Source organism: Bos taurus, chromosome 19 (assembly GCF_002263795.3).
Source record: "Bos taurus isolate L1 Dominette 01449 registration number 42190680 breed Hereford chromosome 19, ARS-UCD2.0, whole genome shotgun sequence".
In the NCBI taxonomy this organism is placed as follows: Eukaryota; Metazoa; Chordata; class Mammalia; order Artiodactyla; family Bovidae; genus Bos; species Bos taurus.
The window spans coordinates 53,710,422-53,735,186 of record NC_037346.1 but is presented as its reverse complement, the minus strand read 5'-3'; the positions used below and the strand labels follow the sequence as shown (position 1 = coordinate 53,735,186).

Sequence of the window (24,765 nt, the reverse complement as noted above, 5' to 3'; positions counted from 1 at the left end):
CAAAATGTAAGAATTGATTTGGATGCTTGAATAATACTTGGGCAAAAAGATGGGGGAGAGGGCAGCCAGGAAGCTTGCTGTCAGCAGAAGGGAGAAGCCTCCCGGGCTGGGGAGGTGGGACTGGGGCTGGGCTGCCCAGGGTAAGAGGAGCCCTCTGCTAAATATGGAAGCTGTAAAGCCCATCATGCTGAACAGGGATGAGACCTTGGCAGGTGTGCAAGGCACCCTCCAAAGTGGCCCCCTTGGCATTAATAATAATAAAACGATGAGGATTTAAGGGCATTAATAAATCTGTTCTCTCCCTCCCTTTCCCCCTCCCTCCTTTCTCCTTCCTTTCTTTTCACGGGTCACCTCAGACTGCATAGGTAAGGCTGTGCAGGGACTCCTATAAAGACGTCCCTTAAGCATTTGTTCTGCAAGGCTGAGAGAAGAGGAGAGAGGGCTGGCCACGGGCTGCTGCTGACAGCCTGTCTGGCCACGCGGTCCCGGTCACGGGGCACCACCATCCCCAGGGCAGTGCTCTGCGCGTCCCGCGGCGGCTCGCACCTGCCCCGAGAGGTTGCACTCCTGGTCAAAGTCCACATACTCGTCCTCCTTGCTATACATGCCCAGGCCGAACTTGAGCGGCTTCCCACTGGCGTCCAGGCGGAACTTCAGTTTACACAGGCTGTCGAAGAGCTTGGACAGATGGCGGCTCACCTGGATTTCAGGGTCGGAGGGGGAGGACATTGGATTTTGCAACCCAGGGGCTCACAGGTGGATGCCCATGGCCTGGGTCTCCCTTGGGTGGTCTTAAGCATCATTTTTTTTAAATTTATTCTCCCCCCTCCCCGACCCCCCACCTCTGGGATGCTGATTAAACACACTTCACCAACAAAGGAAACAGCAAGCGCTGCTCGGCAGAATCTTCTGAATGTCTGTTTCTTCTCTTCCCTGAGAAGGTTCTGACCCAGGGGGCACGGGGCCTATGCCCCTAAGTCAGATGCTCAGAACCTAAACTGTGGGCCGCCTTGGGGCTCCCATACCGTGCATCTGCAACCCCATGATTAGAATAAAACACGGTCCCCTCCCTTTGCCCGGATGCTCGCCCTTCTCTCTTTTAGAAGAGGAGCCTCGCGGGACCTTTTCCTCCCGGTGTCTGGGGTTTGGCAGGATGAGCAGCATGTGTCTTAGAAACGGGCATCTCGCCCATTTTCCAGAGCACAATGATGGCGCTCAGGGAGGGAAGGGCGGGCTCTGAGAGCGGTCCCGGGTCCTTCTGTCACGGCCCGGCCCCTGGGCGGTTTCTGGTGTGGACCACCTCTCGGACACTCCAACATCCCGGGGCCACCCGGACATGGGGCCTGGCACCCCTTCGGACCATCAGGGGCCCGCCTACCTCCACGGGGTCATTTCCGTTGGAAAGAATGTCCAGGAGGTCAGCTGAAGAGACAAAGTAGAACCTGGGGAAAGCCAGTCTTTTTGTCTCTAAATATTCGGCCAAGGCCTTTTCGCACACAGCCAACCTGGGGGCAGGGAACGAGGCTGCTGAGTCCTGCTCGACAGAAGGTCTCTGCCAGCCCATCCTTCCACGCACTGGACAGACGACCCTGGAGACGCTCAGGCCGTTCCCAGCCCCAGTTTGATTCAAATCTTCCAAGCGGACACGCTCTTTCTCAGCCAGCCCCCGCACTTGTGGACGTCGCCAGGCAGGAGGGGCTACAGTTGAATCTCTGCCATCGTGCCTTCCTCTGAGGCCAAAGCAGTCTCTGTGGCTAGGGTGGCAGGAAGTGGCAGGTGCTTCCAGGGAGGGGATGTGTTAACCCACAACCTGGGGCTTTCCTGGCCTGGCCAGCGGGGTAGCGGGGAAGGCACATGACTCGGGTTTCTGCCACGGTGAAGCCCCTTGTCTGGACAGGTATGGGACCCACCTCTTCTTCAGGTCCTCAAGTTTGTCATAGAGGCCAGGTTTGTTGGTGGCTTCAACCACATTGGGTGTTTTCACTGCGTCTTCCATCAGGGCCTGGGAGGAGAGAGGGACCGCCATGGCACCACAAGCCCTGTTTGCACCAAGGGAGCCATTTCCAAAAGTGCCCAGGCAGGAGCCAGAGAGCTGTGCTCACCTTGAACTCGATGTCGATGTCATCAAAGCGCCTGGAATCCTCTGGCAGCTGGGCCCGTATATCTTCGGAACCAATGAAAATGCTCTCCAGGTGGCTCCAGGTTCTCTGGACCTCAAACCAGATGGAGATGACTGAGTCCGCCGTGGACAGCTTCTGCTGCCAGCTGGTCACCTCCTTCAGGAAGTGGGACAGGTACTTGGACATCATCAGGTTCTGAAGCTGCACCTGGTTGTCCTCCAGCGTCTCCACCAGCACCTCGTCTGACTTGAGCATCATGGTGCCCGTCCGTGGGTGCGGCTCGTGCTCAAACTCCATGGTGGACCACGTGCTGTCCAGGGCTTTCAGCACCTTTCGGAGGAACAGGAACCGGGTCAGCGAGAGTCTGGCAAGAATCACTGACGAGGACCCAGAGTTTCCTGGGACGTGGAAGGAGGCCCTGCTCTCAGAAAGCCAAAATGTTCATGCCAACATTATTCACAGTGGCCAACAGATGGAAGCAACCCCAATGTCCCTCAGTGGGTGAAGGGGTGGACAAAATGTGGAGTGTTCATGTAATGAAATATTTGGCTAAAAAAAAGAATGACGTATGGACACGTGCTACAACACGAAGGAAACTTAAAAACATGCTCAGTGAAAGAAGTCAGACACAAAAGCCGACATTATTATGTTTACATGTATATGAAATGCACAGAAAAGGCGAACCTATAGAAGCAGTAGGTTAGAGCTGGGATGGGGGGAGGTGTGAGAAGACGGGAGATACTAGCTAAAGGGTCTGGGTTTCATCCCTTTTTTGAGGAGATGAAAATGTCCTAAAATTGACTAATTCTAACATGTGATGGCTGCACATTTCTGTAAATATGCTAAAAGCCATTGAACTGCACACTTTAAATGGGTGAATGGGTATGTGATTTATAGCTCAATAAAGCTGTTAAAAAAAGAAAGCAAGCCCAACTGTGACCATTCAAACTCAAAAAACAGGTGAGGAGAGAGGTTTGAACTGCAAAGGACTCCTCCAGCATTTTCCTGTGTCCTGGAATGGCCCTAGGTACCAGCTGATGGCCAGCCCTCCTGACCACTGCCCACCCCGCCCCGGCCCCATTCAGCTTCTCAGAAGGCTGAGGCTGAGGCAGGACAGACCACACACGAGGGTGCTTCATGGAAAGAGAGGAGAGTTCAGTCAGGCGTCAACTGGTGGCGCGTTAGTGTCAACCCTACGTCAGCACATTCGACAGGCGTCAGGCTGGGGGGTCGGTTTCAGCATCGTCCCGTATAAAATACACTTCTCAACAAAGGATACCTTCTCCATCCCAGACTCCTTCACGGCCTTGTCGACAATGTTTCGGACCTCATCCTCGTATTTGTGCAGGTTCAGCTGGAGTAAATCTGCCAGGGTGGTCTCATCTGACATTTCAAATTTCACCTGCAGAGGAAAACAATAGGCACATTTCACATTCGGTCACATGTTCTCCAGTTGAGGGACACCTTTGTCCTTCACGTAGAGGCTGGCGAGGGAGGAACCCAGGCCACGAAGCGGGTGTTGGGAGCTCCGTGACTTGGGCAGACACTCCTCCAGGCCTCTCCTCCCTGTAAAACTGGTAGCAACAGAGCCCACCAGTAGTGGGTTGAAGAGTGTCCTCGCAAACTCATGTTCATCTGGACTTCAGAATGTGACTTTACTCAGAAATAGAGTCTTTGCAGCTGTTAAGGATCTTGAGATGAAATCATCTCGGGTCAACTGCACAGAGTCTAAACCTGATGGCAGGTGTTTTCATCACAGAGAGGAGAGGGAGGTTTGAAATGCAGAGGAGGCCATGTGACTGCGGAGGCAAGGATGCGTCAGACGTGGCCACAAGCCAAGAGCCGCCTGGGACCACTGGAAGCTGGGAGAGGCAGGGGAGGGTCCTCCCCTAGATGTCGGAGGGATCATGGCTCTACTGACTCCTTGACTTCTAGTTTCTGGCCTCCAGGGCCACGAAAGAATACATTTCTGTGGTTTCAAGACCCCCACCATGTGGGGCTTTGTGACCGCAGCTGCAGGACCCGATCCATCTGGGGAAGCTGCCAGATTAGTAACAGGTGTGGCTGCGTTACAGGTACTGTTACTCTGATAACAATAGCAGGTATTTGCATGGTGTCACCCAGTCTTCAAATCTTTCTCGCTGTCACATAGACATTTCCAAGCCTGGATTCCAAGCCTGCCACAAAAACTGGTTTGACCAACTGATGGAATTCAGTGTTTCTCAATCACGGTTGGGAAAATACCTGCCCAGGTCTCAACAAGTCCTCAGTGGTGCCCAATTTCTGGGACGTTTCTGTTATTTGTTGATCACTGCCCGGGGGTCTCTCCCAGGCCCTGGATGGGGTACATGAGCCTGCTGGCCAGTGGCCTCAGTACTCGAGACAATCCCTTCTGCTCACCTGTTTCTCCCCTCCCCTCCCCAAAGTCCAGGCCACACCCCACGTGCTCCTGATGCTGGTCCCATGCTTCCCTAACCAGGGAGGTGGCTACCTCCTCTGCGCTCCTAGAACTGCCACTGAGCACCCAACTCGGCCTCCCAAACACCATGGCCTGTGTTCTTTCTTCCGCTACTGCCCTGAGAGCAGGGCCCATGCCCTCAACCTCTCTGCTTCCTTGACATCTACGGGGGGGCCTCTGCAGAGTAGCCGTTTCATAGAGTTTTGTTCAATGTTTGCTGACAGTGGGGATGGTCCTATTCGCCTTCAGTGAGTGTCAAGGCCAGTGCCCCTCCCACTCCTCACTTGGGAACATCCCTGGGAAAATTTCGGTGCTAGGACCCTGTGCTCCTGGGGTACATGGGGGGACCCGGGACTATTCCTCCACCCCAAACTTCCTGAGCCCCGTGGACATTCACCGTTCATGCTACAACCAGTACTGGCTGCATAATTTGCAGGGCCTGGTACAAAATGAAAATGATGGGATCCCGTGTGCAAAAGTTATTAATTAAGGAAATCAAGGTGGCGACAGCAGAGCCTCTAACCCAGCTTGGGGCCACCCTGAGCCCGGAGCCCTGTGTGATGGTCTGGGGTGCGCATGCGTGAAGCCAGCTTTGCCAGCATCAGCCCCCCACGCCCGCAGCGAGTTCCTGAGGAGCGCTGCCCTCCACCCCTGCATCAGTGTGTACCTGGGTGGCCTGCATGAGCTGCTGCCAGTGGCGGTCCCGGATAGCGGGGTTCTGCAGCTCGCTCACGGCACGCAGGGACGTGATCATGTTCTTCACGGTGTTGTCCAGCCCCACGAAGGCATCCCAGCTCTTCATCTCCTTGTCCAGGGACCTCACGTCCTTGGCGAACTTCTTACAGTCTATGTCCATCTGCTCCACGTTGATGTTCTTCCACTTGGTGGTCTTCCAGTCGTCGATGCTGGTGTTGACCTGAGGTGGGAAAATGCCCACTGACTCCTCTACGGGTTCAGGAAGGCACCCGTACCACCTTCCTGGCATTGCTCTCGGACGGAACAATCCAATGAGGAGTCTCCAGCACTAAGAACAGAGCTTGGTAAAGTGACCGGATACAGGGGGGGCAAAAAGAACCCCAGTTCTACCATGACCGATTCAACTTAAAAGTCAGCAGTTAAGAGAGATTTTGGCAAAACATGGGCTTTGTCACTGCTCACCAGGATCTTGTTCTGTCCCATGTCTTGTTGAGGCCACGAAAGTTGCTCCAACCAATGGAATGAGGATGACACCTGTCACTTGGGGGCAGAGGCCCTGAGCTGCCAACACTGAGCCCACAGTTCCCTCTACCTGCCTCGGCGGGTGTGGACACACGCACTGAGCTGAAGGTTTGCCTGGAACTGGAGTGTGGACTTGGCATGAACGAAAACTACATGTCTGTGGTTAACTACACAAAGATTTTGTGTTTTAGGGCTGTTTGTTACTGCAGAGTAACCTAGCTTACTAGTTGTTGTTTAATCACTAAGTCTTGTCTGACTCTTTGCAACCCCAAAGACTGTAGCCCACCAGGCTCTGCTGTCCATGCAGTCTCCCAGGCAAGAATCCTGGGGTGGGTTGCCATTTCCTTCTCCAGGGGATCTTCCTGATCCAGGGACCGAACCCAGGTCTCCCTCATTGGCAGGCGGATTCTTTACTACTGAGCCACCAGGGAAGCCCAACGTAGCTTACACAGACAAAGATACACCAGAGGAAATTCCACTCATAACAGGATGAAACAAGACACAGGAGGCACTGGGGGACCACCCTACCAAGAGTGGAGGCAGAAACCCAAGAAGCTCCAATCTTGAATTCGGGGTGGGCTGAGAATGGCTTGGGAGTTGCATGGGAGTCCTCGAGAGGGCCAGAGGTTGCTGACAGAGGCTTGGGGCAAACCAGCCTGATCTTGGTAGACGTTCTTGACAGAGAACGACCAACAGTTGGGGTGCTGACAAGAGACTGACTCTGCAAATCCAGAGACTTGAAGCATTAATCCCCACAGAAATCGATGGCCCTTTCTGGTTGAAGTTTAAGCTGCTTCTGTATCCTGTTATCGTAAAAGTACCCTGGCTCGTTTTTTGTCAATTTTTCTTGCAACACCCTGACCGGAAATGCTTATCGTTATCTCCTGGGAAAAGTAACCTGCGTTCTTGGGTCTGTGCTAAGTGATATTTATCAGGGGACAGTGCAGCTTTCTGAGCTGACTCCACTTATTGTTCGGTCCTTGCCTGGAGAATCCCCAGGACAGAGGAGCCTGGTGGGCTGCCGTCAGTGGGGTCGCACAGAGTCAGACACGACAGAAGCGACTTAGCAGCAGCATTGTTCAGTCAGGTCACTCGAGCACAAGACACTTGAATTCAGTGAATTGCAAAAAAAAAAAAAAAAAAAGTATCTAGAGGCTTTGATGGATTCTCTCCCTTTGGGGGTGGTTGTGATGGAGCCTGTGGCTCCAAAGATTCTCCCCCCACTCCACCCTCTATGAGAGATAGATTAAGTACAGTCAGGATACAGACATTTACATTATCTTACTAAGATGTAATCTAAACAACATACATGACAAGACAGGGCAGGGCTCGCTCCCGGGCAGGGACGCCAGACACTGCTGCCAGGAGGGGAATCCTCCCCGGAGGAGCTCACAGGGTAGATTCAAGCCTACGTGTAGTCTGAGAGTTTTCTATCTGAAGAGAGGAGGATTTGACAGATTCTGAAGTTCATTCAAGAGCACAAAGAACTAACACAGACTTAGAGAAGGAACTTAAGGTCACGGTGGGTGGGGAGGGAGGGATGCGTTGGGAGTTTGGGGTTGACAGGCACACACTGCTGTATTTAAGAGAGATAACCAGGGAGACCTCCCCGGCGGCCCAGTGATTGGGACTCTGTGCTTCCACTGCAGAGGGCATGGGTTCGATCCCTGGTCAGGGAACTAAGATCCTGCATGCCACACAGTGTGGCCAAGAGATTAAAAAAATTAAAATCAAGGCATTATCTATTTTAAAAAAAGACAGACAACCAGTAGGGACCTACTGTATAGCACAGGGAACTCCTCTCAATACTCTGTGATAACCTAAATGGGAAAAGAATTCGAAAAGGAACAGATACATGTATATGCATAACTGAATCGCTGTGCTGGACACTGAGACACAGCACTGTTAACCAGCTATTCTCCAGTGAGGGCTTTGTCGGTGGCACAGTGGTGAAGAACCCGCCTGCCAATGCAGGGGATGCAAGTCCAGTCCCTGGGTGGGGAAGATCCTTGGAGGACAGCATGGCAACCCACTCCAGTACTTTTGCCTGGAGAATGCCATGGATGGAGGAGCCTGGTGGCCTACAGTCCATGGGGTTGCAAAGAGTGAGACACGACTAAAGCAGCTTTGCACGCATGCACACATACTGCCATCAAATAAAAAATTAAAAAAGAGAAGAACTGAAATATCTTTGGAAATAGAGGCGCCAAAAGGCGAGACCATGGGGAACTAACACGTGCCCACCTGCTGTGGACACTGTCCTGACCCTGGGGTGGAAAGTGAGGCTTCCTACTCTTGTGTTTAAGAAGAGGGGCTGCCTCCATCAACCATCAGAGGTGGGTCATAGGGGGATAATGGGAGCCATGCCCTCTTGGTGCTGGGATGCTGCCCGTGGACCCCTCTCCCACCTCCCCCACCCACCCCCCAAGCCAGAGTGGCCCCTCACCATGATGATCATGTCCCAGAGCTCCTTCAGCAGGCGGACCTCTTTGTGACAAGCCTTAAGCTGCTTGTAGTCTGGGACGCTGACCTCGAACAGGCTCCCGGACTTGCACAGCGCATCCATGATGCTCTCCATGGCCGCGATGCTCTTTTGTTGCTGTGGGCATAGGAGGAAGCCAGTGAGCGGGGTGCCTGTGCTCAGTGGAGCCTTCCCCCTCTGCCCCCAACCCCGTCATGTCCCAGTGACCCTCAGAGCTGTCAGCACACTGTACTCCGACCCCATGCACACAGGAAGGCAGCAAACTTTCTAGTTGGGGGAGCAGCGCCTTCCCATCCGTCCCCCCAACCACCCCTGGCTTCTCTGATGGGGCCTGGAGGGGAGGGCCCATAGGATGGCTGAGCTTGCCTGTCTGCGCGTGCGCGCGCGCGCACACACACACACACACACACACACACACACACACACAGCCCCAAAGCTGGTCCCATCGAGGCCGTGTTTCTGGGCTCACGAGAATGACAGCTTGAGAAAAGATGGGTCCCCAGAGTTACCACCCCATCTCCTCCTTGAGCAAAAATACCTTACTGAGGGACTTGTAGGGGTCGGGGTCGCTGAAGCTGAATGGGGCTTCTTGCCTGAACCTCTCTCTGAACTCATGCTGCTTGAGCTGCGGGAGGACCATGTGAGACGCTCAGGCCCCCCGCCCCAGGGCCCGGCCATGGTGGGAGCTGCAGCCCGGCCCTCCCACCCCCGCCAGGCCACCGTACCTCGAACTGCTGGCACTTCCGCCTCAGGATGCTGACCTCGTTGGCCTGCAGGGGCGACACGTTCTGCTTCACCTGGAGGGCCAGCTTCTTGGTGTTTGTCCACTGCTCCGGCAGTTCCTGTGCAGGTAAAGGCCAAGGACCACTCCCTTTTCTGCTCTTTTTAAAAATTTTTCTAGTGTGAGATCATTACGGACTCACGGGGAGCTGCAAAAATATCACAGGGAGGGACTTCCCTGGTGGCCCAGTGTAAGACTCTGCGATCCCAAGGCAGGGTGCCGGGGTTTGATCCCTGGTCAGGGAACTAGACCCCACGTGCTGCAACCAAAGATGCTGTGTGCTGCAACTAAGACCCAGTGCAGGCAAATAAATCAATAAATAAGTATTGGAAAAAAACAGCACAGAGAGTCCTGTGTGCCTCCCCGCAGCCTTCTGCAGTGCTGGCATCTTGTACAACTGAGGCTCAGTGGCCAAGCCCGCATCGGACCCTGGGTGTTTCTGTGAACAGATGACGGAACTTGTTGGGTTTTACCCTGTTTTAATCTCAGTCTACCTGTGAGTGTGTTGTATGCGCACATGTGAGTGCATGTGTTGCAGGCAGGTGTAGCCCCAGGCACTTCTGTCTCATGTATAGGTTCCCATAACCCCCACCACAATCCACATACCTCGCTGTTCGTCACTGCCAGGGAACCGTCCTGCGTCAGCTCTTTCCATCAGCACCTACCCTGCATCCCCAGCCTGGACAGCCACTAACCTGTCTTCCCTTCCTGTAGTTTTGTCGTTTCAAGAATGACTTTATGGGGAGGGAGGTGGGAGAGGGGTTCAGGATGGGGAACACATGTACACCCGTGGTGGATTCATGTCAACGTATGGCAAAACCACTACAATATTGTAAAGTAATTAGCTTCCAATTAAAGTAAATAAATTTATATATATATATAAAAGAATGACTTTAGCAATCAGATGAAGTTTTGTATTTTCCAAGTTCTCCACACTTGGGCAAATATTGTACTTGTTGTAAAATATTTTAAAGTCAAAAATCCCAGCCCCTAATCTCTTTGCCCACAGATAGGTATTGTCTCACTTTCTTCTACAATTAACTAACAGTCTTTGTTGGCGGTGGCATGCCTCAAACATTTATCAGGATTTTTACCACCCCACTTGCCCTGTCCACCGCCCCAGAGCTCCTGGGCCTGGCCACACACACTTCTAATCCTGGTCCTTACTGAGCGCTGGGCAGGGGGGAAAGGGGCCAAACGTGACGTGCTCTAAACCAGGGCCTGGGCAGTGCGAGAGGTCATCACAGCCACCCACACCACCCTGTTGCTTCCTCTGCTGGGGTTCTTGGGCACTGGCTGGCATCCATGTCTCCTGGCACAGGGTGTCAGGCCTGTGTGACCAGACAGAGTCAGGGCAGAGAAACGGAGCAGGTAGAGGCAGCCAGGTCTGGGAGGAGACAAAGCTCGGGGGGGTGGCTTGACCCTGCCTGCAGGACCCATCTCCTCCATCCCTCCCTTCCCCCACCCACCCCAGCTGCATACACAGATGCATTGGCACCAACATTGACATCCTGTAAATCAGCCATAACGTGCCAGGCTTCTTCAAGTCCCTGCATCCCCTGCTGTGGCCCCTCTGCTCCACGGGCATGGAGCTGCCTGGGAGCCTTCTCCTCCGGGGAGCTGATCTCTCTCACAGCCTCGCTGCTGGCCCCTAATCTTAGCAGGGTCTCTGCAGACCCTGTTCTCGGTCCACCGTCCCTCATGCCCAGGCTCCCACTGGCTCAGGAGGTGGCGTGGGACATGAAGGCATTTCTAATCCATTGAAACACCAACTAAATGCAGGGACTATTCCCCTCCCACACTTGGGAGGCAATCTCCCTGTCCCCTCGTCTCTGGAGAGCCTTGTCCTCCCACCCCACTGTTCCCCAGGGATCTCAGGAGGGATCTAGAAGAGGAGGTTTGGCCCACAAGTTCCGGGTCACAAGGGCCCACCCTCCTCTGGCCCTGCCTCGCAGGGCTCCAGCTCCCCCGACAGGGCATCCCAGTCCCGTCTACCTGCAGCTTCACGTGCGTCTCCTCGGGCATCTCCTCCCCGTAGGACTTGAGCAGCTCGATGGTCTGCTTCAGAGGCTCAAACATGTTGTCCGTGGCCGTCTGTCTCTCCTTGACCTTCATCAGATGCCCCATCACTTCCACAAGGCCGTCATAATCCCCCTCCTTAACGGGCTTCGTTAAGCCCATCCTGGCAACTTTCATGAAGGCTTCCAGGTCCGCGAGGCTGGTGGGTGTGAGGCCGCATGTGATGGGCGCCCCCCTCCCAGGGGAGGGCCGAGTCCCTGTCTGTCTGGCACCCCATGTTTCACTAGCTCAACTGGTCGGGGAGTCCCGGCTAGGGTCACATCTCAGGGTGGCCTTTGCAAGGCCTCCTGGATGGAAGAGTGGGATTACATGTTCTCGGGGCTCCTGGTGACTCCCAGCCCACCACCGCCTGTAACTGCACAGGTACCACCCTTGAGTTTCATGCCAGGCTTCCCTGCCCAACTCAGGGCTCCTAAAGGATTCCTTGTTGGTCAGACATAGTAAGTGCCCAGTAAAGAAGCAACGATCGAGGAACCAGGGCCCCTACTCCCCGCCAGGTGACACCTTCCTGCTGGGACCCACCCTCTGTGGGGCCACTGGTCTCTAAACCTGACCTTCAGCTCCACACCCGGTTGGCTGGAGGCCCTGGCACAGGGCTCCCCAGGGTGTGGTCAGCGTCGGGCCGGTGGGGGTGGGCCTGGGGCAGCGGTCCTGGCGCTCACCTGTTGATGACGTGGTTGCCCAGGTGCCGCTTGAACATGAGGCTCCAGCGCTTGATGGTGTTGAGGAGGGCCTGCTTGAAGGGGCGGCAGTCACACTGCAGCCAGCCGTTGAACACCTTGGTGTTGTCGCACTTAGACACCTCCTCGTACAGCTTCTCGTAGGAGTCGATCTGGGAGGCAAGGACCCGCTCAGCCATTGGGCTGCTGTGGTGGGGCCAGCACAGCGCGTGGGAGCAGGGGAGGCCCTCGCAGTGCGCTCCTTTCCTTCTCCCAGCCCCAGCTGATGGCCCCTGCAGCCCAGAAGACTATTGCCGAACGCGGATACAGGCTGTCAGAAAGGGACATCACCGGGTGAGGCCAGCAGGGCTTCTGAAGGAGGGCGTGACTAAAGTTCCGAGGCGTGCAAGGGGTCCCGGGTGCTACGGGGCACCCTTAACTCCACCAGCTTTGTGCTGCTGCCTGTCCTAGAGGCTTTCAAGATCGGCAGCCAGCTGTCCCCACCCTGTCGTGGGAGACTGTGTCCCCTACCCCAAGCATCTCCCCTATGGCTAGGCCACCCTCACCAAGCTTCAGGAAAAGACATGAAGTTCTGTAAACTTATTACGTTTTCTTGTGTTCTAATATATATATATATTTTGGCCACTCCATAAGTTTTGAGGGATCTTAGTTCCCTGACCTGGAAGCAAACCCAGGAAGAGTCGAGTCCTAACTGCTGGACCACCAGGAAATTCCCATCATGCTCTACATTCCTGATGCTTTGGCATTGGTGGCCTTGCTGACCCTGGAGGGACAAGCCTGGCCCTCGTCACAGGCTGGCTCATTCCTAGAGATAGCAGACAATCCTCCCCCGCCGCAGGACAGCGTTGTTTCATGTGCAAACAACGAACCAGAGTCCTCACCCCGATTTTTACCACCTGCTCTCACATTTTAGGCCACTGTCCACCTGCTCAGGTATCACCCAGGGGGCCAGGTACCTGACAGCCTGAGATAGCCCATACACCCCTGAGTCACTGAAATGATTCAAACTAGCCCATCCGAAGCCGGCTTGCCCTGCCTTGCTTGCTCCTTCCCTCGAGGACTCTAGCGCAAGTTCTCGGTCACGCTTTCCCCTCATTCTCTGTCTCCTGACACTGGTGCCCTGCTGGCAACACCCGTGGCCTGGAGTGCCCCCTCCTTTTGGGAGCCGTGGGTCACAAACCCTCTTTTCATGGTGGCTGTCTGCTGGTCTGTTGGTCTCTCCATACTTGAATAATAATAAAACCTACATTTAAAAAAAACATTCACCCAAGTTTTCGATCAAACCCGGTGCCCCTCCACAGCAGTGGGTGCGGGGAGGGCGTGGTTGATTCCAGGAGCGAGAAAACCGGTGGGCAAGGTCCACACACACCTGCTGCTGGAACTGGGCGAGGGTGGGCGGCGTCTTGGGGAGGGTCTCCTCGGGTCGGCTGTCCAAGTCCTCCCGGCTGATGGCGCGCCCGTAAGTGAGGAAGTTCCTCATGAACTCCTGCGGGTCGTCCGTCCACAGATAGGAGTAGCGCTCGAAGGAGTCCTGGTACTCCTCGGCCTCCTTCATGGCGCTGATGACCAGGTTGGAAATCTCCTCCCGCATCTCTATGAGGTCCGTCATGTCTTCCAGGTCGGTCTGCAGGCGGGCAGGAGGGGAACAGACAGGTGAGGGCTTCGCCCCGTGGGCTCCCTGACCTGGAGAGCGGTTCAAGTGTTGGCTCAAGTGTCGCTAACCTCCCGAGATGAGAGGAGGGGACACATTCCCACTGGCGACGTTCTCCCATGTGAAGGTACGCCGGACATGACTTTTTGCCTGGCAGACCCCAGGACGACTCACGCATAGCTTCATTCATTTAGTAGTTACTCACCTGCTGTGTACACACAGTGGGAGGGGGCACTGGGAGTGTGGACAGGGCTCACGGGGACGTGGACAGTCCTGGGCTGGGGTCACAAGTTTATCAGTAAATCAAAAACTGAGTCATCATGACTCTCATCCTTGTATCCAGGTGTAGCGGGGAGGAGCTTGGGGGACACCCCCTGAGAAGTGATCGTCGGTCTGGGAGCTGATGGACGGGAGGTGAAGAGCCAGAGAAACAGCAAAGGACCTGCGCTGAGAGGAGGCACATATCTGAGGACCTGAGTGGAGACCACACGGACGGCTGCAGCAGGAGCACGGGAGGCCCTGGCTGGACAGGCCTTTTGCATTTCGAGAAACAGAAAACGCAATCCAAGTTGGTCTTAGCGAAACGGTAGCGACTGGCTCCCATAACTGGAAAATCTCAAGGTGGAGGGTGTGTATGAAACATGTTTTTTAAGTTTCTGTATCTTAACAAGCATTCTTGCCTAGAGAACCCCATGGACAGAGGCGCCCGGGAGGCAGCAGTCCACAGGCCCACACAGACTCGGACACGACTGAAATGACCCCACAGCAGCAGTAAGAGGTTTTGGCATCTTAAAAAATCTCGCTGGGAATCCCCTGGCCATCCAGTGGTTAAGGGCTCAGCACTCTCACTGTTGCAGGCCCGGGTTCGATCCCTGGTCAGGGAACTACAAATCCCGCAAGCTGCCTGATGTGGTGCAAAAGAAGAAAAAAAAAAAAATCTTGCTGGCTGGGGAGAGACGGCCCCCCTGCAGGGCCAGCCACTTCTAAGAGAGCGAAGGGCTGGGATGGGGGCACGCCTTGTGCAAACCAGACAAATGCCCAATCACCTCCTTTATCTAACCAATCCACATATCCCAAGCCCGTGTTTCCCCTACTCTATTACCCCAGCGCCAGGTACCAGATAACCGGAGATGACCCTGGGGCCTGTCTGGAGCAGTTTCCCTAGCTCTACCAGCCTCTGGCCTGGGCTTCCGTCCATCCTCCTCCTGCCTCCTGACCAAACCTGCTGCTCCCTACTTCGCCCCTGAACGGCCGACCGCGCCTCTCCTTTCTTGGGGAGCTGTGAGCAACATTATGTTTTCTATCAGTGGCACTGACCTCTCTCTGTAGTCACTCAGTTGCCTCGATAAATTAAAACCTTGCAAATGAGACCAGGGCAGGGTGTGCACAGCCTGGGGTGTGGCCGGGTCACCGGGACCGTTACTCTGCCTTGCTCTGTTCTGCTGCATCACGCGAGGACCCCAGGGCGGGTGGAGGAGCCCCAAACGTGCGGCCCTTCAGATTCTAGAGCCACATGTCAGGCTCCGGCTCTCATCAGCCTGTGTTGGTCCCACACGTCTGTGCCTGAGTGGACCTCTGGGGGTGTGGTTCACTCTGTGCTAAGCTCCAGAGCAGCTCGCCATGGGCACTTGGGCCTGGAACACTACCTCTGTGTGGCTCAGGAATCCTCAAATCGTTCTCTCTGCCTGGGAATCTCCTCCCGTCCTGCTCAACTCAGAATGCAGCTCAGCTGCTCTGGGGAGCTGTCCTTAACCTGGCCAGGTATTTCCTCCTGTCCTCACATCACTACACATACCTGGTCCCTGACAGCACAGAGCATCTTGCTGGAAATGTTTGTTATTACAAATAATACACACCCATCATCAAGAAGTTCAAACAAGGCAGAGCATATGAAACAAAAAGCCCCCTTTACTTGCCCTGTCCCCCCGCCTCCCTCGCCCCCATCCTGTCTCCCAGAAGTGAGCACTCTTGACAGTTTGGAGTGTGTCCTTAGGAAGACAGGCCTTTGTTTGCTTAAATGAATGAAATCACATTCTAAACATAGTTCCGCAGCTTGATAAACACTTGATAACACACCACGAGCCTCCTTCCATCCCAGGCTCCCTTTTGTGACTCATTTAGATGCCTTTGTCTGGATGGGCCTGAAGCTACTGAAGGACTCCTGTATTTGATGGCCATTAGGTCTTTTCCAATGTTTGCTTAACTGCCCCACAAACCATGCTCCAACAAGCACACCCTCTCAGACCTCCCCCTTCAGGGAGGCTGAATTTCCCCCGCCTTTGCATCCCCAGGATCTGATCTGTGTTTTAGGTCGTGGGTGGGTATTTAATGCATTCAGAGCAAACGGGTGTGGGAGCCAGTGGAAGGCACATTTGTCAAAGAGCCTGCATGCTCAGAGGATCAGACTGTAAATTACGGGAGGGAGGAAAACGGCAGGAAGTGGGGCGGGAAAGCACACTCGGCATCTCGCTGTGGGTGGGGAGGTGTTGAGGGAATGAAAACCAGGTCGACCAAGGACAGGTCCACTCTGGTGAGAGAAATCGGGCCACCACCCGCGGGGAGCCTGGTAGAATGGAAGCCCCTGGGCTCCTCATCACACACGGGACCACCACCATGAAACACACACACACGACCAAGCGCTGCCGCATCAGTAAGGCGATTCTGACCCCGGGTAGCAGTTGGTGGCAAGGAAAGTGGTGGGGCCGTAACCAAGCCCAGACTGACCTTATAGTGCATCCTGCCCTTGGCCAGTCTGGGGATGAGCTTGGCTGCATTGTAGATGTCGGTGACCAGACTCCCGATCAGCGCCAGGAAGCCTCGGTCCCCACCCACCTCCAGAGATGGATTGAAGACCAGCCCATCGTCCTCCAGCTCCATGCGGACCTCGAACAGCGGCGCGACGCTCTCCTAAAACAGGGTGTTACGGGGTCAAGGCCCTGCCCTTGGCTAACCGTTCTCAATGCCTGATGTTCACCCAGGCACCAGACAAGGTCTAGGGCTGGCTCCTGCTGGCTGGGACTGCTACAGAGAGCACACTCCCCACCAAGGGCCCATGAGCAAGAACTGTGCAGCCCAATGCAGCACCACCAGGCCAAACGCAGGCTGGGTGTCCAAGCCAGACGGAGCAGCAACGACTGAGTGCTTAGGAGACCCACTACCTGCGTTCAAGCCCATATCTGCTACTGACCAGCTGTGTGGTCTCAGGCGAGAACCTCGATATCGTTTCCCCAGATATATGAAATGAGCAGACTTGTTTCATAGAACAGAGGCAATTGTTGTCCCCATCTCTTTGGGTTACCATGGGGATTAGATGGATAGTTAACATACAGAGCGTGTGGGGCAGGGGCGGGGGGCACCCCAGCCAGGCAGGATGGCCTCTGCTGAACTCCAGAAAGGACAAGCCTCACGTTCCACAGAGGTCCTGCTTACAAAGTGGGCACACGGTAACCCTGTCTGTTCCTGGGTCCTCCTTGTGAGGTTGCAGATCCTAGGTGTGGTCTTGGGTGACAGAGGACAGGATGGAGCCCACCCAATACACCAATAAATCTCAAGAGTGCAGGCCGAGGCCCACAGGTGCTTGGGACCTGCTCCATGGCCACTAACCTTCCTCCAAACGTAGTCCGCACTGGCCCTGTGGTGGCCAGCTCAAGAGCCCCCTGGCTGTATGACTGGGGGAGACTCTGCACTAGTGTCTGAGTGAGCTGAGTGGGAGAGGTCAGCTGTGATGAACTCAGTTGAGCAGACTTTGCTTGAGACTCTGTCTTGGGGGGGCCACTCCTACTGGTTGGCCACTTGCAAATACAGAGCCTCCCTGGGACTTTTTAGGAAGGACAGTGTGTTATCAGGGCCTCATCAACCATTTGACCATGACTGCTCTCTTTGTAGGGATAAATACTACACATTAGCTACCTTCGTTGCTGATATTGCATTGCTATATCTTGCTTGCTGAGTCTTTCTTGTTGTTTAGTCACTAAGTCATGTCTGCCTCATTTGTGACCCCATGGACTGTAGCCCTCCAGGCTCCTCTCTGTCCATGGGATTTCCCAGGCAAGGATACTGGAGTGGGTTGCCATTTCCTTCTCCAAGGGATCTTCTCCACCCAGGGATTGGACCCACATCTCTTGCATTGGCAGACAGATTCTTTACCACTGAGTCACCAGGGAAGCCCTTGGTGAGCCCTACAGCTAGTAATGCCTTCTACTTTCACCAACAGACTCTGGGGTCTGTTGATAATCTGGTGACAACTGCCCTCTGCACCTGTGTCGGGGTGTCTCACTGTGGTGCCCACCACCCTCTCCTGAGAGTGAGCTGAGTGGGCTTGGTCTCTGATCTTGCCCTCCTGGGCAGTATCCAAAGTCACTTGGGAGCCCCTGTAGTGAAAAAGACACAGGCAGGGCACAGCTCAGGGAGAACAGGCCAGGATGCAATTAACCAGCAAACCCACTCTGCTGACCTGGTTTAAGCTTCTGCTCGATTCGGCAGAGGGTGGAGAGGGTTGGATGACGCTGCCAACAGGAGGGCACATCCCACCCCCAGGCTACAGGAGGAGTGGCCAGTGGTGCCTGCTTTTCCTCAACCGACAGCAACACAGGTCAGCTCGGCTCTGTGGCGGTGTGCTTAGCCCATTTATGCTGCAGCACATTCAGGGTGACCAGATGTCCCGGGGTGCAGGACTTTCAGATTTGAAATCAGGATAAGTTTGTCACCCTGGGCAGATTTTAATAAGTCTGTTCTTTCATCAGGAAACCACAGATTATAGACTCCAGTGTAAACCTTATCTCATATTTATAATAGATATGTATGTGTACGCATATACTTAAATCTCACGCCTGTCACTTACATCTGCAACCATGTTGTCCATCAGGTAATTTAGAGACTTGCGAATGAATTGGTCAAATTCATCTAAGACCATGCTGTCAATGTAGTTGACGTAATCCTTCCAGGACTGGCTTGTCGTATCTGCTCTGAAGAGTTCTGCATTTTCCTGCAAACAGAACCACATGGCTGCTTGCTGTTTCACTGGGTCTACCTGTTTCCTCTTTAGTCAATTTATCCAATGACTTTCTGGACTACCCTTGTCCTCGTTTACACGCTCCACACCCAGAGGTCTGATTTTGGCCTCCTGAATGTGCCAGTCTCTTCCTAGGTCAGTGCCTTTGTCTAGGCTGCTCCTTCCCATTCATGCCAGGTATGACCTGCTTCTCCTTGACCCTCCTTGATCACCACCCCCATTCATCTCAGGTTTGGCTCCTGGCCCTGCCCCCCACCTGTGTTCCCTCTAGTGACCCATTATTTGTGCCTGTGATGACACAGATGACAATGCTGAATTATTGTCTTTAGTCTGTACCTCCCCTTGATGCCAAGCATCACAAGGACAGGAATTGACTGTCCTTCACACCATTATACCTCTGGCACTAAGCCAAGTGTCTGGAGCAGAGCAGGAGCTGGTGGATGGATGGATGAGTGGGTGGGTGGGTGGATGAGTGGGTGGGTGGGTGGATGAGTGGGTGAATGGTTGGATGGATGAATGGATGGGTTGATGGTTGAATGAGTGATGGATGGTTGAATGATATATGGGTGGATAGATGGTTGAATGGTTGGGTAGGTGGGTAGATGAATCTATAAGACACTGAGTGTTACGAGGAAACACGAAGTTGAACACGACCCAGCCTGTACCCTCAGGCAGTTACGTTCTAATAGGGAAGACACGACACAGGCTTAAATAGCTTCAGTGTAAGATAGAAAACAATGCTTCACAGGACTATTATGGGAGTCGAGGACTCTAGCAAACTTATGTGATGACAAAGCCTCTTCCTGGCCCTGAGCCAGATTTCTCTCTCCCGTATTGTTTCCAATACATCTGGGAGTGTTAACAGGTTAATCAGTTAACTCTTTCAAGTAACCTTTTTGCTGTTTAACAAGTTAATTTACTGGGACCTTCTGGTACCAGAGCAAAGGAAGAAGAGCTGGAAACAAAGTATTTCTTGGCCTAGTCAAGTCACTCCACTTAGTAAGGACCTTCTGAGCAATGATTTGACCATAAGAACAGCTCAGCAGACCCTCCTCCTTCAAGGTGGCCTGCTGGTCTCAGATTCAGCTATCCCCAGGGACCCTGTAGAAATATGTCATTTGTCCACACTGATTTATGTAGGGGGAGGAGGCTCTGACATCCTTAGAGGAAGACAGACATGTGGCCAGAGGATCGGGCTTCCAGGTGAGCAATCAGAAGAGCCTGCCGTTATAAAATCAGACTCCTGGATTAAAGGTTGCAGACATGCGACGTTTTATGAAACCTCCAGCCCCTCCCCAGCCTGCTCCTTCCTCCCTGGCTACTGAAAGCACGTGGACTCTCTAAGGCCTTCCCAGGCATCTCCTCACCGCGACCATGGCCTGGATCTTCAGGCCAGCATCCTTGACCGCAGTGTAGCGCTTGTTGAGGTTGGCCACCCTCCCATCCAAGTCTAACAGGGCCTCTTTCTTGTTGTCCTTCCTTTCAAACATCGGGTTGGCTGACCAGTCCTGGAGGGAAAACATGAGCAGGAGAAAAGCGCCTGGAGAAAAAGCTTCCAGTCTCACTCCTTCCCAATACACCTTTAGGAGTAAGTGTCCCTGCCCTGAGGTGGGCCTCACAGAGGCTGAGGGACCACCAAGCACTGTTAGACAGTCTTCAATGATGTGACTCAAAACTAACAGGGGCCTTGCGGGACCACAGAGAGACCCCTGGGCATTTCGCCCCATCAGGCCTGGAAGGAGCCTGCCTAGGGAAAGCAGTATCTGACCCTCTCATCAGGAACCACAGGAGCTGGAGGTGAGGGGACATGGTGACTGGATCCAGAGACGTGTGTGAAGATGCTCAGTGTCCAGGACAAAAGGGACACAAGGGAGAGAATAGTGACTGGAGGAAGTGCCTGGGGACTGGGGAAATGCTGCTGTTTCCAGACTGAAAGCTTCTTGTGAATCCAGGGAATATTAACAAAAGGAGACACACGTCTGGACACACGCTGGTGATGTGTCTGAGCCCTGATTACGACCAAGGACTATCTGCCTCTGGTCAGAGAGAACAGGGACAGCAAAGGGAAGTCGTACCACAGTCAAGTTTTTTCAACATCGTGGCTACAAGAAGGGGTGGCTGCAGCCTGAACTGTGTCTCCCGCCAGATTTATATGTTGAAGTCCTAATCTCTAACACTCAGGATGTTACTGCATTTGAGAGAGGGCCTTTAAACAGGTGATTCAGGTGAGGTCATTAAGATGGGTTTTAATCCAATACCACTGGTGTCCTTATAAGAGGAAATTAGAACACAGAGAAACTGTGGTGTTGAAGACTCTTGAGAGTCCCTTGGACTGCAAGGAGAACCAACCAGTCAATCCTCAAGAAAATCAGTCCTGAATATTCATTGGAAGGGCTGATGCTGAAGCTGCAATACTTTGGCCACCTGATGCAAAGAGCTGACTCATTGGAAAAGACCCTGATGCTGGGAAAGATTGAGGGCAGGAGGAGAAGGGGACGACAGAGGATGAGATGGTTGGATGGCATCAACCAACTCAATGGACATGAGTTTGAGCAAGCTCCAGGAGTTGGTGATGGACAGGGAAACCTGGCGTGCTGCAGTCCGAGGGGTTACAAAGAATCAGACACAACTGAGCAACTGAACTGAAGAGGACACAGGGAGAAGCAGCCATCTACATGCCCAGGAGATAGGCCTCAGGAGGAACCGAACCTGCTAGCACCTTGACCTTGAACTTCGCACCTTCAGGACTGTGAGACAACACATTTCTGCTGTGTAAGCTGCCCAGTCTCTGGTCCTTTGCTATGGTGGCCAGAGCAGATGAATATAGAGATCTTTCTAGACTACTGAAGGAAAAGAACCACATCAAAAAATCCTTTCTTTGGACAAGCTAGGTGAGATCCAAAGAAAGAGCTTAAGACAAGCAAGGACTCAGAAAGCAGGTCATCAACACATCCTTTCTGAGGCAATGACTTGAGGAAATGGTCTGATCAAATGAAAATTGAATCAGAAAAAAGTAGGGTGGGCAGTGGCTTTTGCCTACAATTTATTGAGTTACATCTAAGTGGATGGTGATGAAATGACTGTGAACTATAATGCAGGAAAGAGTTTCATACCGAGATAAGCCAAAGGTATCTCAACACAGATGAGATGCTTTCTAATGAACAGATTATGATGGCCCGTGGCAGGTGTCTGCAGATTTGGGCCTTGATGACAGACCATGTTGGGGAGGGGGTGCCAGGGAAGGCTGTCCCCCAGTTTTCTGGATCGGGCTTGAGAGAAAGGACCCACGGTGGTCTTCACTGAATGATGAACGTGTTCCCAGCAGGGCTGAGTCTTAGCACCTCTTCCCTGACTGCACCCTCATTCCTGGTATCCGCCTGGCAGAGGGCGTGGCCCCCATGTTCACTGAGCTCAACAGAACCAAATGGAATGGAACTCTGCAGAACGACCTGGGGCTTTTCTGCCCTGGAGCTACCCTGATGTCACCGTTCTGTGGCCCTGAGCCCCGCCCAGCAGGTCCCTGCTGCCCTGGGCACTTTACGTGAGCATCTCCGAGGGGCCCGTTTCCTCAGGACTCTGTCCCAGGTCCCTATTTAAGCCCCACTCTGGGGCTTCCCAGGGGGCACTAGTGGTAAAGAACCCGCCTGCCAATGCAGGAGGCATGAGACTCGGGTTTGATCCCTAGGTGGGGAAGATCCTTTGGAGGAGGGCACAACCATGCACTCCAGTATTCCTGCCTGGAGAATCCCACGCACAGAGGAGCCTGGTGGGCTATGGTCCACAGGGTCGCAGAGTCGGACACAGCTGAAGCGACTTAGCACGCACACGCACGCTGTGCTTTGCGGGTTACTCACCTTCATGGCCTGGGAAATCCCCTCGACGTTTTGCTTTGCTTTTTGTATTCTGTTCTGCAAGTTGTGTAGAATTTCTCGCATCTCTTGAATATATTCAAACACACCTGAGAGAGAAGCATGAAGGGATCTTACAAAAGGAAAGATTTAGCAAAGGCTGACTTGACAATCATTACTGTAACACAGCTCTGGGCAAGTCCCCCTGCCTCTCTGGAGCCCGAAGCAGAGAAAATGGTGGAGAACTTCCAGAAAGGCAGCACTGAGGGGTAACACACACCGTTTGTCCCTTTGGAATCAGGACCTCCCCATCCCCAAGTGGGCGGATCACTGATTCCACAAGAACTCCAGATGTCCGACGGGTTGGACCCCACCTCCGTCCCTCTCACCCAAGTTTAACTCAAAGGGAAGCAAATATTGCCTTCACACCTTCGCCATTCCAGAACAGTGTCGTCTCAGCATTCAATAATTTGACATCGATTGCTTCCAATTCTGACTTTATCAGTGGAAATTCTACGTCCTTTACGGTGGTCTTTATCTGCAAAACAAGGGCTACAGTTTCAGGGCATTTGTTCCAAATGCATGCAGATTTAAAATTGTCTCCTGGTAATGGTGCTTATTACTCAATACCAACCAAACCAGCTACCATTAGTGTGATTTAACTGGGAATTATGTGCACAAAGTTCAGGAGATTCCAACTTTTAAAATTATTTTTTTTTATCATCAAGGATTTATGTATATGCTTAACTCTGAATCACTTATGTTATGGGATGGAAAGAGGAGGAAATTCACTAATGCAAAAACAACGTGTATATAATCCAAAACTTAAAAAATCTGGCTTGTGCTCAGTTGCTTCAGTCATGTCCAACTCTTTATGACTCTGTGGACTGTAGCCCGCCACGCTCCTCTATCCATGGGATTCTCCAGGCAAGAATACTGGAGTGGGTTGCCACGCCCTCCTCCAGGGGATATTCCCAACCCAGGGATAGAACCCGAGTCTCCTGCATTGTAGGCGGATTCTCTGCCACTCAATCACCGGGGAAGCTTAGAATCATAAAAAAAGGAAATCAGAGGAATCAGTATGCCCTGTTTGGTACTTTTCGACAGCTATGTTATAAATCCACACCTTTAGGGCATTTTTCCCAGACATCCCCCTCACCCCATCCCCAGCAGATTCTTTAAAGCTTTACCATCACCCTCCCCACTCTCGCCTAGCTCAGACATTAATGCCTGGGGTCTCTCTCGACAACAGAAACTGTGTTAAGAATAAGAAGTGCGACGTTTCTGGGGCATTTCTCAGAACATCGCCTGGGCCGTGATCATCGCCTGGGCCGTGATCTAAAGCTTGAAATGTGATTATACGGAGGAGGTCCAGGATCTGTGGAGAAGCTGTTCCACTAGTTAAAGCATCAGGGTGAACTGCAAGGGAGGGTCCACACTGGCTCGATCTGGGTCTGCCCCGAGCTAAGAAATTCATGTAACGCTTGAAAGCGTCAGTTCACAGAATAGAAAAACAGATGGAGGGTGTACACAGTTTTTTTAAATATAAATTATTCTTTTAAATAATAAGCACCATTTGTGTGCTTCAGAACATTGTCCTATCTGGTAACATTTTGATTTACACGTAAGGTTCTCAAGGATAGGTCTATATAAAGTGAGGGATGTACATAGAAGTTAAATTGCATGTAGATGCTATTTGCCTTTCACAATAACCCTTGACATATACTTAGTACTTTAAATGGAGCCCCCTCCCCACCTTTGTCCTCCTTTTCAAACAATTAATCCCTAGAAAAGGTACAGTATGGGCAGAGAAATGAAGCTTAATGGCCATTACCAGCGGACAGCAGACAGAAGTAAAAGAGAGCACGGACAGGATTATAAAGTGAGTCAATGTGAAATCTTGATTCCATTTATCAACCTTTGGATGTTAAAAGTTATACCAATAGCCCAGACAAGAGCTAAATATTATTACCCTTTTGTGATTGCCCAGAGTAAACAAAGCTCACGGTGACGGGATCCACTCAGTATGCCCTGTTTAGTACTTTTTGACAGCTACGTTATAAATCCACACCTTTAGGGCATTTTTCCCAGACATGCCCCTCACCCCATCCCCAGCAGATTCTTTAAAGCTTCACCACCACTTTCCCCACTCTCGCCTAGCTCAGACATTAATGCCTGGGGTCTCTCTCGACGACAGAAACTGTGTTAAGAAGAAGAAGTGCATTTAAAGGCAGTATCCCCAGCCTTTTTGGCACCAGGGACTGGTTTTGTGGAAGACGATTTGTCCACCGATGGGGATACGGGAAGTGGTTTTGGGATGAGTCAAGCACTTCACATTTACTGCGCGCTCTATTTCTACTATTATTACATCAACTCCACCTCAGATCGTCAGGCATTAGATCCTGGAGGTTGGGGACCCCTGATCTACGGGACCCCA

At 52.9% G+C, this 24,765-nt stretch overlaps 1 protein-coding gene across 5 annotated transcripts in view; it reads right to left on the bottom strand.

The window, feature by feature from the left end:
* The window catches only part of DNAH17 (dynein axonemal heavy chain 17), a 94,548-nt gene that overhangs the window by 52,923 nt on the left and 16,860 nt on the right, over positions 1–24,765 (bottom strand). For all 5 annotated transcript variants that reach the window (XM_059878354.1, XM_059878353.1, XM_059878351.1 and 2 more), the window contains exons 15-31: positions 22,758–22,866; positions 22,335–22,438; positions 19,848–19,988; positions 18,310–18,453; positions 16,194–16,376; positions 13,188–13,442; positions 11,801–11,970; positions 11,055–11,277; positions 9,004–9,120; positions 8,817–8,903; positions 8,243–8,395; positions 5,246–5,494; positions 3,400–3,522; positions 2,103–2,450; positions 1,911–2,002; positions 1,379–1,505; positions 547–699 (exon numbers count right to left, since the gene is read on the bottom strand). In XM_059878354.1, the coding sequence (XP_059734337.1) occupies positions 547–699; positions 1,379–1,505; positions 1,911–2,002; positions 2,103–2,450; positions 3,400–3,522; positions 5,246–5,494; positions 8,243–8,395; positions 8,817–8,903; positions 9,004–9,120; positions 11,055–11,277; positions 11,801–11,970; positions 13,188–13,442; positions 16,194–16,376; positions 18,310–18,453; positions 19,848–19,988; positions 22,335–22,438; positions 22,758–22,866 (2,778 nt within the window). The remainder of the gene's footprint in view (positions 1–546; positions 700–1,378; positions 1,506–1,910; positions 2,003–2,102; positions 2,451–3,399; positions 3,523–5,245; positions 5,495–8,242; positions 8,396–8,816; positions 8,904–9,003; positions 9,121–11,054; positions 11,278–11,800; positions 11,971–13,187; positions 13,443–16,193; positions 16,377–18,309; positions 18,454–19,847; positions 19,989–22,334; positions 22,439–22,757; positions 22,867–24,765) is intronic.